At 43.6% G+C, this 17,059-nt stretch overlaps 2 protein-coding genes across 6 annotated transcripts in view; one reads left to right on the plus strand and one right to left on the minus strand.

Annotated features, from left to right (window-relative positions):
- The first annotated feature begins 1,821 nt into the window (after nucleotides 1–1,821).
- zar1l (zygote arrest 1-like) lies at nucleotides 1,822–3,580 on the plus strand. Its single transcript, XM_068716033.1, has 4 exons — nucleotides 1,822–2,403; nucleotides 3,013–3,105; nucleotides 3,222–3,296; nucleotides 3,437–3,580. The coding sequence occupies exons 1-4, from the start codon at nucleotides 1,822–1,824 to the stop codon at nucleotides 3,578–3,580; spliced, it is 894 nt and encodes a 297-aa protein (XP_068572134.1).
- Nucleotides 3,581–4,058: 478 nt separating this feature from the next.
- Nucleotides 4,059–17,059, minus strand: part of fryb (furry homolog b (Drosophila)) — a 47,570-nt gene continuing 34,569 nt past the window's right edge. For 2 of the 5 annotated variants that reach the window (XM_068716030.1, XM_068716028.1), the window contains exons 40-66: nucleotides 16,637–16,728; nucleotides 16,409–16,502; nucleotides 15,982–16,201; nucleotides 15,653–15,804; nucleotides 15,200–15,387; nucleotides 14,995–15,089; nucleotides 14,647–14,845; nucleotides 14,317–14,538; nucleotides 13,876–14,074; nucleotides 13,680–13,777; nucleotides 13,354–13,524; nucleotides 13,006–13,146; nucleotides 12,694–12,879; nucleotides 12,435–12,599; nucleotides 11,902–11,976; nucleotides 11,392–11,562; nucleotides 10,571–10,765; nucleotides 10,288–10,425; nucleotides 9,981–10,195; nucleotides 8,971–9,175; nucleotides 8,654–8,803; nucleotides 8,414–8,512; nucleotides 8,222–8,305; nucleotides 7,869–7,886; nucleotides 7,596–7,706; nucleotides 6,929–7,164; nucleotides 4,059–6,846 (exon numbers count right to left, since the gene is read on the minus strand). In XM_068716030.1, coding sequence (XP_068572131.1) covers nucleotides 6,588–6,846; nucleotides 6,929–7,164; nucleotides 7,596–7,706; nucleotides 7,869–7,886; nucleotides 8,222–8,305; nucleotides 8,414–8,512; nucleotides 8,654–8,803; nucleotides 8,971–9,175; nucleotides 9,981–10,195; nucleotides 10,288–10,425; nucleotides 10,571–10,765; nucleotides 11,392–11,562; nucleotides 11,902–11,976; nucleotides 12,435–12,599; nucleotides 12,694–12,879; nucleotides 13,006–13,146; nucleotides 13,354–13,524; nucleotides 13,680–13,777; nucleotides 13,876–14,074; nucleotides 14,317–14,538; nucleotides 14,647–14,845; nucleotides 14,995–15,089; nucleotides 15,200–15,387; nucleotides 15,653–15,804; nucleotides 15,982–16,201; nucleotides 16,409–16,502; nucleotides 16,637–16,728 — 4,178 coding nt within the window. In that variant the 3' untranslated portion in view covers nucleotides 4,059–6,587. Of the gene's footprint in view, nucleotides 6,847–6,928; nucleotides 7,165–7,595; nucleotides 7,707–7,868; nucleotides 7,887–8,221; nucleotides 8,306–8,413; nucleotides 8,513–8,653; nucleotides 8,804–8,970; nucleotides 9,176–9,980; nucleotides 10,196–10,287; nucleotides 10,426–10,570; nucleotides 11,140–11,391; nucleotides 11,563–11,901; nucleotides 11,977–12,434; nucleotides 12,600–12,693; nucleotides 12,880–13,005; nucleotides 13,147–13,353; nucleotides 13,525–13,679; nucleotides 13,778–13,875; nucleotides 14,075–14,316; nucleotides 14,539–14,646; nucleotides 14,846–14,994; nucleotides 15,090–15,199; nucleotides 15,388–15,652; nucleotides 15,805–15,981; nucleotides 16,202–16,408; nucleotides 16,503–16,636; nucleotides 16,729–17,059 lie in introns of those variants that run through there. The other 3 variants (XM_068716029.1, XM_068716032.1, XM_068716031.1) reach the window with 3 other exon arrangements.

The raw sequence follows: 17,059 nt of genomic DNA on the forward strand, positions 1-17,059 counted from the left end.
CTTCCCTTTAAAGATTTCTAGCATTGATATATTTTCAGGAAAAATATATTAATAATAATAATAATAACTTGATTTATATAGCACTTAAAAACAGAGCCGCAAAAGCATGGCAATAATAACAGCAGAACGCTCAGTGAATAAACAAATAAATAAATAAAATAATAAACATATATATATATATATATATATATATATATATATATATATATATATATATATATATATATATATATATATATATATATATACATATTGTAAAATAATTTTGTAAAATCAACTAATACAAATAAAACTGAAATAAAACAGAAAAGCGACGACATCACATAAAACCCAGTCTGTAAAAATGTGTTTTAAGAAGTGATTTAAAAGAGATTACAGTTTACTGAGAATATACAGTATGATATATGATAATATTACACAATCAATTATTTAATGAGAGAGATTAACATAACATAGTCTTAGTTTCATAGCATAACGTGAGTTTTGTTTACCCAATGCGGCTAAGAAAGTGAATCATTATAGTTTCATATAAGATAGACTACTAAAATATTAGTTCCTCTGTGTTAAGTAGCCTACGTGTTATAATGCAGTCCTATAGCTAAGGCTGCAAAATAAGGAGAATTCGCTCTAAATTGAAACCTGGGGGGACTTTTCGACAGCAAGTGAACGCAGCAACCTGCTGTGTTTTGAATGAGCTTTTATTTTTGTACGGAAATGATCTTATAAATGAGACACGGTAGTAATACACATAATGATCTCATTAAGGTGATATTCATGTTTCTTTCGCGTAAACTTTATTTACGATCAATTTAGCTGCTTCTCAATAACGCTATTCATATCAGAAAGTATCCATGTTTATTAAAGTCAATGCGTCTATTCATGCAGCCTTTTCTCAGATTTTGCTATGGAGCCTGTCATTTCTTCCCCCTTTCCTTTCCCTGCTAACCTAATCATTAATATGCCACGTTTCAATGTAAGCACATCTGTTCCTCTTGCAGCATTTACTTTGATTACACTTGTCATTGCTAATTATCCTGCGAAATCCACATTTTAAGCCACTACAAATGCCTTGCCATACTAGTTTACAGAACATTAAACTAAAAAGAAATAATATGTCTAAAAGATCAGCAGCGTGCTTTATCGTTCTTTGCGTCTCTGTCCAATATGAACTATAGGGGGAGCTCCAATACAACGTTTCAGATTTGCACCCCTCAAATCCAAAACACAATACTGCTGCAGGTGCAGAACATGACAGATAACATACATAGTTAACCAGAGTAATGCGTGGGAAACAGTCCGGTTGAAAGTTGAAAGCATATTGTCAAATCAAGTGTGTTTGAGGTAGGCCACTACAGATTAGTGGTCACATTGCCTGTGAACTTTAGCTGTTGAATGAGTATTTAACTAAATAACAGTCGATCTAATATATATATATAATTTAATATAATTTCAGCGTTTGAATACCACAGACAATAACCTTGGACATATGAATAAAATGATTTGAATAAAATCAAACTTGAAATTAAAATTACAAGTTTTATTGGATCTTAACATTTAAGACATTACATTAATTATTTAGGATGAACAACATAATTTAGAACTATTACGAGCTTGTTATGTATCCGTGGTTGTCAGTAGCAGTTTAAGGTTGATAAATGTCTACCACCATAGGCATTACATTTTTTTTTAAACATATCTGAATATTTCTGTATATGGCAGCTCAATTGGAGGATGTGCACAGCCCTGTTCTCAATCAACCAATTAGTAGGCGACTGCTTAAATCCCAGCTGGAAGAACTTGGACCGGTTTCACGGCTCCAGGATGGAGGGGTTCCTGTCCACGTTTCCACGGTACAACGTGTGCGCTGTCCCAGCTCAGGACAACAGCGGCTGGGGGAAGAGAGAGGGCCGCTTCATGGTCCCACATGGCCTGAACTACCTGGAGCTCTGCAAGGCCATCCTGTGCCAGGTCAACAACCCCACTGTGCCCCCTCCACTCAGGAAGGCCAACACCAAAGAGTGCGGAGTGCAAGTAAACGCCAAAGTGGATAAAATCACGCAGTGCTCGCTGGGTCCCAAGACGCTGTTCTGCGTGGAGGGCGACCACACCGGGTCCTCTAAGTCGCCCAAGAGCCCGGAACCGATCACGCCGGACGGGAAGGCGCGCTACAACACGCCACCACTCAGCAAGCTGCGCTTCCTGAGGCCCGTTTCCATCTACTCGCCGGTGTTTGACCGACGGATCTTCACGAAGACACTCGAGGATGACGGAAGTAAAGGAAAAGCTGAAGCCGCCGAACAAGCGGAGTCCGATAAAGAGGATGAGACTGATCACAGCGGCGAGGACACGGTGCGGGACTTGAAGACCACTCTCCACAGGTCTTTAAAGGGGTCCAACTTTCAGGTGGGTTTCTCTAAACCGTAATGAGTTATTTTCACACATTTCCTCTTTGATGACTAAACCAATTTTCAGCTAAGAACATTATTAAGACCTAAGATCAAGTCTTCCCTATACTTCATTCTACACATAGGCCAATTTGATAAAAAAAAAAGAAATTTAGAGGATAGAAGCACAGTAATGAAACAATTATGGTCTTACAGTTTGATTTTTAAACAATGACCCTATCAGGGACATACAGTGCACAATATGAGTTAATAAAGACTCACCTTAAGTACCCATCATGGTTCATTCTGTGCTTCAGAAAATATAAGTGGCACAATGTAAGGCTTCTTTTATAGCACCTTTCAACAAGGCAATTAAGTGTTTTTAAATAAGACACAAAAGGCATTATGTCAAGATATAAAAGAAACAAGCCAATTAAAATGGGTTGCAGTAAAAAAAAGGAAAATGTAAGAAAAAAAACTGAATACGTGGAAGAAATTAATGAATGGATAGATTTCATAAAAGGTAAAGTCACAAAGCAGTTAATACACGATGTGCCCCCTTTTTCCCTGAGCCTTGGTTCTGACTCTGAATGGTCTTTCATTCAATATGAATTTGTCTTTATTTTAGTTCCTGGAGCAGAGGTATGGCTTTTTCCACTGCAAAAAGTGCAACATCCGGTGGGAGAGTGCTTATGTGTGGTGCATCTCTGGAACCAGTAAAGTAAGTGGTTTATTGCTCACTGCAATCTATGGTTTAGCATGCACACATTTATATTTGGCAAAATCTGCATTCCAAACAATAATGTCGATTTTAAAATATATATTTCTTTGTGTCAGGTTTACTACAAGCAGCTCTGCCGGAAGTGTCAGGTGGGCTTTAACCCCTACAGAGTGGAGTCCATCCTCTGCAAGGTACATTTACTTTGTGGCTCCTAGAGCAATGTGAATCAAGTCTTAAGTTTCTTAAAACTTGAGCATCAGGGGTCAGAAGCATCCTCGTGCTCTTTTCTTGCTTCTTCCAGTCACTAACAGTCTCCTCTTCTCTGCTGCAGGGCTGCTCTCAGACCTGCTGCAGCTGTGAGAAGAAGCAGAGGCACATTAACATGAAGAGGCCTCACCGCCAGGACCTCTGTTGTCGCTGCAAGGGCTCGAGGCTGTCCTGTGACGCCACCTACAGCTTCAAATACATTGTCTGAACGGCCTCGCATGCTCGCTCTGGTTCTGGACATCCTGTACGTGTCACGAATGGAAGTTGCCTCCACTAACAGACAGAAGAGAGATTTGTGTATTCTCCTGCCAGCGAGTAGATGAATCTCTGTCTTGGTTTGTTAATTTTAAGCAACTTCTCAAAAGAGTTGGCTTTTGTTTCTCCTTCATCAATCCTGGAGCTTTAACTTGCTTATGAAAACTATTTTTGTAAAAAAAAGAAATTAAATTTATGAAATAAACAAATTGCATGTCAGAAATTGAGAAATTATTCTAGATTATATTGCACTAATTTATTAAAAAACCTCGGCAGTCTTTTTATAGCTCTAAAAGCTCAGTTTGACTTGAATGCACGCAACTTTATGCACAATGTGTTGAGCCCAAAGATTGTGTTCAGTACTGCAGTGTCAAGAGACGGTATGTTAAAATAAATACGCAATCTAAAAAGATTTCAAGTGAAAAGCAAAAGAAATAACTTTTGTCTTTTACTTTGACACAGACTTGTACAGAGCATCAACTCAAAAACAACTTCACAAAGGCTGTAAAAGTATTTACAAGGTGGAAAAAAACAACTAGTCTTGATCTAAAAAGCTTTAAAAATGTGCAATTTCTTGTTTGGCATGCACACACACACACAAACGCGCGCGCGCACACACAGAAAAAGAAAAAAAAAATACCCACATGAGCTTAAAGCTCCCTTTTGTACCTCATACAAACGTATCTTTCAGATAAAATATGATTTTTGTTAATAAATATGTCAAACACTCCATACAGTACACTGAAGAGTCATGCATGGCAGTTTGATTTGAGAGAACAAACATCAATATAAAATCTAAGTCAAATGAGTGTTTTATAGCTGATCAGATATAAATAGGGACATTTGTACAGTAAAGGGAGGGGCAAACGAGGGAGTCACAAAAAGGGCTGACGACAGGAAGTGTTGGACTTCAGTAGTAGCACAGGGTTTTGTTTTGAACGCCAACAATGAGCGCTGAATGTCAGCGTTTTCCCTACGTGTAAGGTAACAACAAACCACACACAAACATATGCTACAACAGTTGTGCCCATAACTATTAATAGTATACAGACGGAGACAAAATATTTTGAGTGTGTACATGCACCATCCTCCTAGCATGTGAACACAGAGTCAACGTGTTACAGTGAGCAATATACAGTGGACGCCTGCTAATGATGCTACAACTTGCCACAGAGGAGTGCACGGATAATGGCGTGATTAGTGTACCAATGTTTACAACGGTAGTCGGGAGACGAGCTGGTTCACTGATACAGAATATAAACGGAGCGAGGGCAGCACGAGGAGGTACGCTTGAATATTCTGCTTCCGCTCTTTGTCAGTCTTTCAGTCAGTCTGGAGAGGTCAGACTTTGAGCGAAAGGGACACTAGTACAGTGAAAAGCATTCATCTGGGTCATGCATTGCACAATTTCCTCCAACAGGAGGTCTCAAAACAGTGGACGCAACAGGAGAGAGAAGTTATTCCAGCTTTTGGCTCCTCCTCCTCCTCAGGGAAAGCCTTTTCTCTCACAGTAACAAAAAACAGAAACCTCATTTCTGTAACATCTTTTTAAAAACTATACCAAAAATTCCATTTAGTGCAATAGCGAAAACTCTACCAGTGATGTTACGCAGTGTCACGGGGAGTTTCCTCACCGTCTCTGGCAACACAAACAGCAAACTACGTCCTTTTTGACGGGAGGCAGTCGATCAAGTTCAATCAGTTCCATCGAGTTAGAACTCAAAGCTAAAAGCCTTCACAGATCCTCGGGTGCAGAATAGATTTAGTGCTGAATGACGACCCTAAAGCAGGACTCAAATTAGGAGCACATCAATCTTACAACATGTAGCCGTAGTGAAGTATCAGGTCGTCTTAATCAGCAGGCAGCAGTCTGTAGTATCTAGTCGGTTCAGTGATCCCATTGTGTCTGGGACATGAAGCAATGTTCTTACAGTGTAAAATCTGAAAGCATCTCTGGGATGTCGTCTTCTCCTTTTCAGATCTGACGGTTGCTCATAGTTGGTTTCATTCAGGATTCATAGAAGTCTGAGCTCTTTAGGTCCTCTGGCACGGTGAGTTCACGTCTCAGGTCTGGACGTCTGATGGTTCAGCATTCAGGAGCCCCCCTACTTTCAGTAGGGGCAGAGTGGCATGCCCCACCTTCCCAAGGTAGCGAGATAAGGGCGTAGCAACTCCACCGAGGGAACAACAACAACCCCATGCCGCAGCCTCTCCTGGGCCGGTAGGGCAGGGAGGAGGGGGAGGAGGGAGAGGGAGAAGGGATGAAGATGGGGCGGGGCCATGGGTTAACACTGTGTCATGGCCCGGGTGTACAACTGGGGTCGGACTTGAGTGTTTGTATGGAGAGAGGGGGAAATGGGGGAGATGCAAACTCTGAGGGGGATCAGGAGATGCGCTCGTGTCCGAGTTTGTGAGCAAGGTGGGTTCTGAGGCTACGGTCAGGAGCATGCTAGATGTATGAGACGATATCAGGTGTTTGCTTCTGTGTATATGTAACAGTGGTGAACTGTGTGAAGAACATCCTCTGAAAGGATAGTAAAGGTTAGTGTTCTCATCGAGATCACTCCTCCTTGGCTCTTGTGTGTGCGGCATTGTAAAACTTGGCTGGCCTGGTGTGTTTGAGCAGCCATGTGATGAGAACAAGTCTGGGGGTTCGGGAAAATCAAATGAGGTATCAGAGTGTACGGTGGATGAGGAGAGCAGAGAAATGTTTGGGTCGTGATCTAAATATGGTTCTGGTGTCGGGCCGGACTGTAGGCAGGTATCTGTCTGTTGCTGTGCAGCCGGGGCAGCAGATACACAGGAGGAGGCAGGGGCCAGGTGTGTGGGTGCTGGGCCTCCTCTGTAGGAGCAGGCTGAGATGAGAAGGGATGTAGAGATGGTTTCGGAAGCGTCAATGGTTGCAGGGACGGGGGAGGCAAGGGTGGGGAAGGAGGGGGCGGGGGGCTCCTGAGCTCCTGTCAGAGGCTGGTCCCGGAGGCGCTGGAGTCGGGGAGGTAGGTTGTGACGACCCGGTAACCCTGGGCGCGGCGGATCATGTCACGGATCTCCCCGTTGAGCTCCAGCAGCTTGGAGCAGATCAAGCTGAGGTCCTGGCGGGAACCCAACAGGGCAATGGTGCCCGTCTGGCCCAGTGTCTGGTGGCGGAAGTAGACGTTGAGCAGTGTCTGGACCTCGCTCTCTGAGCTGCCACCGAACACGCCGCTGGGCCACTGCCTCCTGCAAAACAAGATAAAAAAAAAAGATCTGTCATCTGGCAACTGCCACCTAGCGTACGAGTTTTGGGAGAATTGCTACTGACCTGCACTCCTGGATGTAGCGCACAGCTTTGGTGAACTCATGGTTCTTAAGGCACTCCAGTATGGCCTGCACCGCTGCCTCCGAGGTGGGGAAGCTGGGCACAACCATGGCTGCCACCTGGGTGGCGTGGGATCGAGTGTGGGCCAAGTGTTTGTGTTCCAGGTCGCTGGCCACAGCCGCCTCCGCCACCTGCAGGCTGGTCTTCAGATCAGTGAGCTCTCGAGACATGTTCAGAAGCTAGGACGTGGGAAGGAAACAGAAGGAATGTTTATATCATTTGATATACTATTCAAGGTTCATGTTAGGAGCCAGCAAAAAAAGATTTGTCTCCTCTGTGAAGGCTGGCATGTAGTGTCCAACTTTGTTGGATCTTTCGTATGATTATTTTGATTCATTTGATGTAGCCATGTGTGCCAATGGACCGTCTGTACGAGGTAAATTCATTTTTACATCTTAGTGAATACATAATGTGTCTTGTAAATTTAATGTTGCACGTCTGTCTGTGTGTTGAGCCTTTGTGTACGAGGGTAGTTAGGGAAAGCCGGCCAGGATTCTGCTGTATAGCTGGTTTTTATTTTAACATCATTTCTGTTTTGAGGAATAGTTGTATGGGGTTAATTGTGTTTTTGACTATACATGATGTCTTTGTGAGCTATGATTTGGCTCACCTCAGGCACAGAGCTGACAGCATGGACTTGACCAATGAGCGAGCAGTAGGACTGGAACAGTAGGAGAAGCTGGAAATGCAGCTTGTAGAGCTTCTGACAAAGCTCCAATTGCTAGAAGACATTAAAGAAGAAAACGGGTCAGTTTCATCATTAGCAGAGAACATACAGACATATACACACGCATGCAAACACACAACAAGATGACTAGCGGATTGTCTTGTGCAAAGTAAATTAAGCCGGTAGTGAAGTGAAGAAACTTGTAAGAGAACTTACTGCAAGAGACTCCATTTGCTAGACAGCGAGAGAGCATGTTAGGGCATCAGAGTAAGGTGAGAGGAAGACAAAGCATCAATCAAATACATGCACAGCCAAGTGTAAACCATGACTATTCAGTTAGTTAACAAGAATTAGTCAACAATGTGTAAAACCCAGCAGCATTTAGTGCTTGGTGGCTGGGGGGAAAAAATGAGAAGAAACTAGATAACACACTGCAAACATGCAAAGAGAGCAGAAATCTCAGTGTGACGAAGACAATTAGAATTACAGAGCACAGATGCTGAAGTTACCCATATGTTGAGCGTGTTTGCCGCTAAACCCTAGATAACTTGTAAACAAGTTGCCTGTACCTTCTCCTCTGAGTCTCCAGGCTGGCAGGAAACCACACTGTCACCGGGGCACCTGGGAAATGTGTCCTTACAGTTCCTCAGCCACTGATGTAACAAAAAAACAAAAAAAGGTGTGGGTGGAGAGATGGTGAATCACACATTTACATTAAAAAACAAAATAGATTCATAAATAAGGTGTAGATGTTAGCTTACCGATACAGCAGCGTCTTCTCTGGTGTTGTAGGTGTCCAGGTACTCCTGCAGCTCCAGTGCACTGAACTTCATTTTTTCAAGAAGACCATATGACATGATCTAGAAAAGATCAACAAATGAGTTCAGTGCATTAGACCAATTCAACACAAATCACAATTCCCACTGTTTACAGACCACCACTTGCTGATCCAACCAACATGCTGTTGTCACGGTCTAGTCAATCATGTCTGCAATACTCACCGTGTCAGCGTCAATGTAGATTGTGGGACAATCTGAGCATGTGGTTAGCATCTGTGACGACCTGAGGAACTTTGAGCCAATGCCCCTTAAGCCCTCCCCAAGGTAAGTGGCAACATCCGTGGTCAGGAGGCAGAATTTTCCCTGGATGTTCTGGGGAAGAAAGAAAGTTTGAATCGTTGTACAGTTGCACATACATGCATGTTAATTCTACTGGAATTGAGAGTTTGCTTGAAGAGAAAAAAAGAGCATCATGGTTACTAACAGGGACAAAAATATGCATGAATTAATAATTCCATCTAATCCTTCCCGTGATTTACCGTAAAGAGAGATGAGAAGACTTGAAAAGTGTGGACGGCACAGGATCCATCCGAGTCGGTCACAAGCTGGTTGATGTGACAACGCCACGCCTCCTCTGCATCGTCACACACGGTGGGCTGGAAGGCTGCCAAGATGGCGGAGAAAAATGGAGAGGGGGGAGGAGGAAAACCGAGGTCTTCCAAGTCATCTACATCATCACGTAAGCTGTCGCCATGGAAATGGGAAAGATATGGGGGTACAAAGAAAAAAGGTTTTGATACCTTCCCCCCAAAAAGGTTTTCTATCAAAATCAAGTGCCCAGCAACCTCATGGAATTATATGAGTTGGATAATGCGATTGCCTCCTTTTAAGCAGTATTTGGTTAAAAATGATTAATGTTTCTCAAAGCTAGCCTAATGTACGGGTTACAGGGGGCATTGCGAGGGCCAGGATTAATAGAATTCATTTAATAGGAATTATTTAAGAGGATTATTTAATATTAGAGAAAATACCTGGAAAATCAGGACAATAAATGCCAAACACAAACAGCGGCAAAAAAAACCCAACAAAAAACAACGTACTTAATCTTACTATCAGGGATATAACATGTACAGCTTGTAGGGGTTGAGACATACTGTCAATCTGCATGCAACCTAATATTGCCCTATCGTTTTCATTTAGTGATTTAGTCACTTACACAAGATTTAAAGTCTATTTTAATAAAGCCTTTTCATTATTTTGAACGGGGGGGTGTTTGCATACATGAAAATGCAAATGAAAATTGAATGTCTGAGAAAAGTATTTTACACCACACTTCGTTGTGAATAACAGCATGTAATAAATGACCTAATCTGTCCCAATGCTATATGCACAAGCATTCTGGTTGTGACAGATTAGAATCAAGTGCTTAGACTGCAGCTTAACCAAGGTTTAGTCCCAATGTCAGTCAATCTGCCGGCTGATAAAAAGTTCCAGTGAAACAATACTCCATATTGTTTCCTGTTCTTTTACTCCTGTCTGTCACATTCACCTGGGCAGACAGTTGGGGTCTAGAAAGTCCAGCGGTGGTTGGCAGTAGTCTGCGTTGAGGCTGTGGTCCAAATTGGGCAGATGATCCAGACGCTGCCCCGGCAACTCCAGGGTGAGACTCTCGCCGCAGTCCGAGCCGTGAGGGAGCTCGTTGGCGCTCAGCGACAGTTCGTCATCCTGGGCCTGAGTGTCTTCATCCTCGCCACACACCCTCCCCTGAGGAGACAAACATATTACATTTTAAAGGGGATAATAAATGCATCTGTATTAATACACTAGGATATATGTTTATATATTTTAGTCCTCACATGTAGGCTCCCGTGAAAATCGTGGAGTGCTCCCTGTCCCGGTGTGGAAGCATTGAGAGATTGTGGGTCGGCAGATGTGTCGTAAGAGGTAGATAGAGAATCAGTGTGATTGGTTTCCTCCGATGGAGAAGGGTTTGTCTGTAACAGGAAGGCAAACAAGGGATGTCTATAATTTTGATCAACATATTTTGCCAAACCCGGTCATTGCATTAACAGACAATAACGTTTTTCAGGCTTCATTGGATGTTAATGTGGCATTGATCCAACAGTTAAAGCTACGCACAAGCTGAGAGTGAGAGAGGCTCTGGCTGGTTGTAGACTCCTCTTCCTCTGAGGACTCGTCTGAATCGTGGGGGTCCTCGTGACCCAGACTGGGGGTGCTGCCCGAGTGCTGGCTCTCCTCCAACAGGTCACCCAGCTCTGTGCTGTCCAGAGAGCGCCGACGCACGCCCCAATTAAAGTTATCGACGGTCTCGCCCTGGATAAAACACACGCACATACACATTGGAAGACAAGGGCAGACGCGATGGGAGCAGTGAGTTTCACTGCTGTGAGGAGAACATTGTCATGAAAACATGAATAGTTGCTGTCTGCGAGCGCCCTGTGACAAGCAAAAGCTGCAAAATGTTATTCATGGCATGAAAATACACTGGAAAGGCGGTCTGCATTCAATATAGCCACAATCTAATTCATCTCCATTATGACAAATAGCAATAAGGTCAGAAATGTAGAACAAAATGAAGCACAATTATCCTTTGTTTTTTTTCAGTGGGAAACAAAGAAGCCCGCAACACCACAGCGCTGATTAAAGCTAATGTAAGTGCTCAGTGTGAGAGACCTTACCTGGAGCTCCTAGGCAGCGAGGGGAAGAGAGAGAGACACAGAGTTAGACATAGAGAGAGACAAGGAGGAGGGACAGAGAAATACATTTCAAATGTATCGATGTTAAAGACAGACAGATAAAATGAAACACGCATTAAAGGTAAAAGTGAAAGGAAAGAGACAGAGACTTTACTATCTACAGTTAAAATCAAGTGACGTACGTTTAGCACTCATAGGGACTCAAAGTGTGTCTCTAAAATACAGTAAAAATATAAATCTCACCTCTCCGTCCTCCAGCTCCACATCCAGGAAGTCAAAGTCTCGAAAAACCCTGAACTGCTGCTCGCTGGCGGTGTCGTCTAGCGTGTCCTCTCTGGTTCCGCCCTCCTCTGATGACACACCACTCTCCCGTATCTCCATCATGTCCAAGTCGCCACACGATGAGAAGATCACCTGACGAGAAGGAACAAAAAGGTATTTAAAAACAACTTCTTTATGAAATAAATAAATATCTATAATAATAATACATTTTATTTATAGAGCGCTTTTCAGAGTACTCAAAGACACTTTACAATAAAATCATCACATATAGAATAAATGAATATATCCTTCCAGATATTCTATAAGGAAGGAAGAATTATTAACCTTACTAAGATGAATAATTCCAGAAGATATACAGAGAACACAATTTCCTCTAAAACAAAAGAGACGTCCGCACTTTTGTAGATTTTTGTACACTGTAAACAAGTCGACAGTACAGGTTTTGTAAACAAGACATGGGAGGCAGCTTACAGATGGGTTCTTGGTGAGTCCGACTTCTTGTCCACAAAGAGATAAAACATTCACCAGCTTCTCTCTGGTTCTTTTCTGTATGAAGGAGATAGACAGAAAGAAATAAAAGACTATAAATCCAAGAGGGAATAGACATAAACTCTTCTCTTTCTTAGGTTGTATATTGTTAACTGCCTCAGATGTTTAAATATCACTAAATCAGTTGAGCCCAGTGTTTCCATGAATTTAGCATTTACAGTACATTTACACAAAGTCTAGCATGGTTTTGCTTTTATTAAACTAACTACACAAGCATGTGCAGAGAAAAAAAATCAAATAAGATGATGTGAGTCAATATGTCATTGGATATACAGTAACAAGCAGTGGTTAGCAGTGGTTAGAAGTTGTATATTACAATTTGAAAATATTAAGCAGCATTGAGATGCCACATCCAAACACAATCAGTTAAGAGTTACGCAAAGAAATGTACATAAACCGTGACAAAACTGAAAATGCTGATGTGGTGATACCTTAATGTAAGCGTCTAACTCTACCTGAGAGGACTGCGGTCGCCTCCAGCTGACGGGCACCAGGATAGTGTTGGAGTTGGATCCAGAGGAGGTGGAGGACGTACTCCGCGTTACAGCCATGGCTCTGGCCTTCCCCTCTCTACCCCCTGAACCCTGAAGCTCGTCGAACCGACGCCCAATCACTGGAGTCTGTAAACAGTGAAAATGCTTGTGGTTTGAATCTCACAAACATATATGACACGTAGTCCTCTTTTTTTCTCTGACATTTTCGTAGTTTCTTCACCTCAGAGATGTCAAAGGTGAAGTCCAGTGTTTTCCCAGGCAGAGCCTTGGCTGAACCGTCCCACACCCTGCTGACCTCCAGGTTGGACAGGTCGCCCTGCGAGTGGCCGTACACCGGATGAACTAGGCTGGCAGAGCGTGACACCACCAGCTTTAAGATGTTTAAGGCATCCTTCCAGTGCACCGTCTACGGAACCACAAACACAGTGTAGAGTATAAAAGAGACAGCAGTGCACACTTCATATCGCACAATAAAACACAGAGAAGTAGTGGAAAAAGGATTTGGTTGACACAAAGTACTGTAAGGAGTTACCTGAACAAACTTCTCAATGGTCTTGGTGACATCACCGTTGAACTGTTTTACTTGTACAGCAGTCAGGTCCATGTGGCTGAGCAGGCAGTAAATGATCTGGAGGAGAGACTGTTGCATGCTGGGAAGGCCCTTATCCAGCAGCTGAGAGATGAAGAGAGACATTTAGTGAGTGACAAAGCATGCAACCACTAAATTCATCTTGCTTAGCGGCAACAACAGGCGTAAGGTCAATGCAGATTACTGAAAATGATCAATTGGTAGCTGTCCTTACTTCACAAATGCCGACAACTTTCACCAAAACAATACACTAAACTTCGAGGTATGCGATGCATATTTATCAGCACTTGCCTCAGCCATATAGGTGACCATGTTGAGTGTGATTTCGGAGAAGGCTTCATGGAGGTAGCGGCAAACCACACTGACCCAGGAGAAAGGGTCCCGTGTGTAAGAACGTGTCTTATAGAGCGTCATCACATGGGCCAAATGGGACAGCTTTGTGTTCTTCTCCATTAAACACACCTGAGAGAGGGGAAAGGGAGAGTTTGTACTTATCCTTTCTGTGCATGTTTATTCCTCAGGCCTTTTTTAGACAAATGGGCTTCAACACTTTAATAAAGCCCAATACAAGCCAAAGTAAACTGAAGTGAAGCAAAGAGTGAAGAATTGCATCGTACCTGTGCGATCCTCTCAGCGCTCTCCTTACAAAACTGAGTTGGATGGCCAAAGTGCTGCACCAGGTGAGGCAGCAGACACAGCACATTCAGAGGGAAACCTGCACGGGGAGAAGAGGTTGAACTTCCAACACCACCCATTTGCTTTTAGCTAATAAAATAATACAGGATGAAGATCACCGTGACCCCCAGAACATACCTATAGACTGAGAGCTGTCAACAACGGGCACGCGGGAGACTGGCGTGAGCTGGCAGAAGAGCTGTAAGGTGAGGTCAGAGGTGGCCTGGGAGGTAAAACCTTTCAACAAAAGCTGCTGAATCCCAGAGAACCCGCTCCACCTCAGCTGAGCCTGCAGCTTCTCGAGGCGTTCGCGGTTTTCGGCTCTGTCTAAGGGCACCTGTGAAAAGAGTTTTTATGTTTTGAGTGAAACGGGAAGTTGATTGTATTATTTAGTTTCCTCCTGAAATGCATTCTGACAACCTGATTCGTTTGTAGGACGGTCCAGTTGGTAGTAAGGAGCAGCACAGCCTTCAGACATTGCTTGCACCCTTCTGCTTCTAGTCTTACCTCGGTCCGACCTTATGCTACTACAATTACACATCTTCCACTTTAAGATCACTAAAATGTCATCTCATCTACCTTTGACAGCAACTTGTGGACGAGGCGTAGTGACATCTGATATTCAAACTCAAAGTCTGACTCCATGAGGGACACCGCCACCCAGAAGACTGTGGCCAGTATTGTTGAAGGATGGGAGACATGGGCAGGATCCGATAGAACGCTGGGGTCGATGCGATTGGTTGATGATGTGCAGGACCCGGGGGTCCTTCCTGTTCGGGAGAGGCCATGACTGTTGCAGGCCTGTAGATTGAAAGTTAAAGATAACACTGAATTACTGCGATGCACTGCATTCAGCTAGTCTGCTCCAGCATTAAGGTGTCACATTAAACAGCAATCGTCCTTTCTTGCCTGTATGCGATCCAGAGTTGCACTGCGGGGAGGATCGCTCAACTGGTGCCCGCACTCGCCAAACTTCTTTGGGACCGAGTAGGAGCGCTGGTGGCGTTGTGACGACAGACCGACAAATCCCGGGCCGGGGAAGTTCAACTGACCTGTACTCTTTCTGTTCATAAGTTTTTCACTAGTCACAAAGTCTGGTGAGGATGTCCTGTGAATCAAACACGGTAAAAATGAATGTACCCGAATGTCACATATGTTGAGTATGGTGTCATTGTGTCAAATCACAGGGAAATTAGTTTTTGCAACATAAAGACTGGCTGAACTTACATTTTTCACTCATAAAGAGCAAAGGCCTACCTGGTTAGAGCTGCCATAAGGTCACTGTTTTTCAGACACTCTGCTAGATTCACCACCACTGACTCCAGCGTCAACAGCACCTCCATCACATAGCCCTGAAACACACCAGCATGCATATTCATTTACAGATTAAAGAGGGTGTTAAGTGCTGTCGTAGCTCTCTCATGTACCGCTATTAACCCGACAATCCCTCGCTCTAGCTCACCTGCACCTCGTCTCCGTGCTCTCCCACCACCTCAACGAGGCGCGAGACCAGGTCAGAGACAGCGTGGTTGTTGATTGGCTGTTTGAGAGCTCTGAAGATCTGGAAAGAGCGCCCAGCATAGTGACGTGAGGAGCTGCACAAAGCCGTCTGCAAAGCCACATCGCTTAGCTGATGCTCCAGGTGGAAGTCTGTGGAAATAGATGGGTACAAAGACACATAAAGATACACACATGCAGGTTTGTTAGTAGCATTATTGTTGAGAATATTAGCAGACTCTATTTGCTCCAGGACTTTAGCAGTCGTTTTGTGCCAATGTGATTTTGCATTAAGTGTAGTGGATTCAAACAAATCATCTGGAAATGGAATATGGATTTTCAGAAATGCTACATGTGAGCCCTGATATTTCGGTTATTCAGTGAATGACATTTGACATCAATGTGAGCAGTTCCTCACCTGACTTTGACTCCTTAAAGACAGAGACGACGTGGCGTAGGAAGTTGGAGAGCTGCTCCGTGCTCTTGGAGTTGGGGTTCTTTGGCGTGATGTCCTCGTGCACCCACAGCGGCCCAAACGCTCTGAGCAACAACAACACAGTACTCCATGCACTGTATACCCACCACCAGTAGCACCGCATACACGTTACACAAGCACTTCAGTATGTGCAGAGTGCACACAGAGTGCACTACAAGTGAGACACACGTGCACTTTGCTAAGACGGCTGCTTGAACATTTGTACGGCAAACTTCTAAAATTGCACAAGATGTCACTGTAGGTGTGCGTACCTGGTGGTGAGGAACTCGATGAGTTTGTTCGTCTTCTCGTCGGTTTCGTTGGGCGTATCCTCCAGGTCCTCCAGGTCATCGGGTGTTACGAGGGGCAGATTTCCAACACTGCCTGCAGTGCTGCCGCCACCAAGACTGGCAGAGGAAGAGTTGGAAGTGGAGCTGAGGCCGGAGTCCGCCACCGGAGAAGCCTGCCACTCTCGCAGGAAGTCAGGTACATCTAAGTGAACACGATGATAGAGGATACAGAGTATGCTATTAATATAGAGCCCTGCAGCTTTATCATATTTTTATACACTGCACTGTTTCAGCACATTTTTATTGGTTCTCTCATGTGAAAACTAATCAAACGATCAATTCTATAAACCAGTAAATATCTCTTAGGATTGATAAATGTGTGTTTGCATGTGGAGTATTTTCTCCTTACGCGACTGCTGGTACTCTGTGTGGTAGCTGGACTTAATGGTGAGGGTCTTGTTGTCACTTATCTCTCTCGTCAGCATCAGAACTGAGGCTATTACCTGGAAACACACAAAGGAAGATTCTTCAGTGGCTGTTAAGATTCATTTTTGACCAAAAGACTTTCCATTGCCACTTTATGCCATGCTAGGCTAAAACAGCATCATAACAAGAAATGTGAGGATCCCACTCTGACCTGGAAGTTGTTGTTGCAGGAGAGAGCAATGAGAAGGTGGAGAAGGAGACGTTTACTGTGTTCATAGACCTCTGGTCTGTAGTGGTCCAGACCTGCCAATAGCAAACACATCCAGTAAGACAACCACATGATTAATATACTGTATTATAACAGACAGGTACAGATACATACAAAGTATTCATTAGCTTGTATACATGCTGATATTTATCTGCACATCTGTCTCACTGTAAATACAAATTTTAATTCTTAGGAATTCATTATTTCTAAGGATAAAACATACTAAGAGAATTGAAATACTGCCAGGCACTGTTACTGTGTCCAGATATGTTGGTGTACAGTTTCTTAAAGGCCCACCTGTATGAGGGCTTGTTGTGCTTCATTGTTTGCTATGACAACATTTCTCCCAACACACTGCCGGTATTA

Source organism: Cebidichthys violaceus, unplaced genomic scaffold (assembly GCF_023349555.1).
Source record: "Cebidichthys violaceus isolate CVI_PGR_0920_01 unplaced genomic scaffold, fCebVio1.0.p SCAF_20, whole genome shotgun sequence".
NCBI classification, from domain to species: Eukaryota; Metazoa; Chordata; class Actinopteri; order Perciformes; family Stichaeidae; genus Cebidichthys; species Cebidichthys violaceus.

Excerpts from the sequence above, each read along its gene's own strand:
- zar1l (XM_068716033.1), top strand. The coding sequence starts at position 1,822 with ATGGAGGGGTTCCTGTCCACGTTTCCACGGTACAACGTGTGCGCTGTC. Across the intron at positions 2,404-3,012 it reads TAAAGGGGTCCAACTTTCAG|TTCCTGGAGCAGAGGTATGG; the intron begins GTGGGTTTCTCT and ends TCTTTATTTTAG. Across the intron at positions 3,106-3,221 it reads GCATCTCTGGAACCAGTAAA|GTTTACTACAAGCAGCTCTG; the intron begins GTAAGTGGTTTA and ends TCTTTGTGTCAG.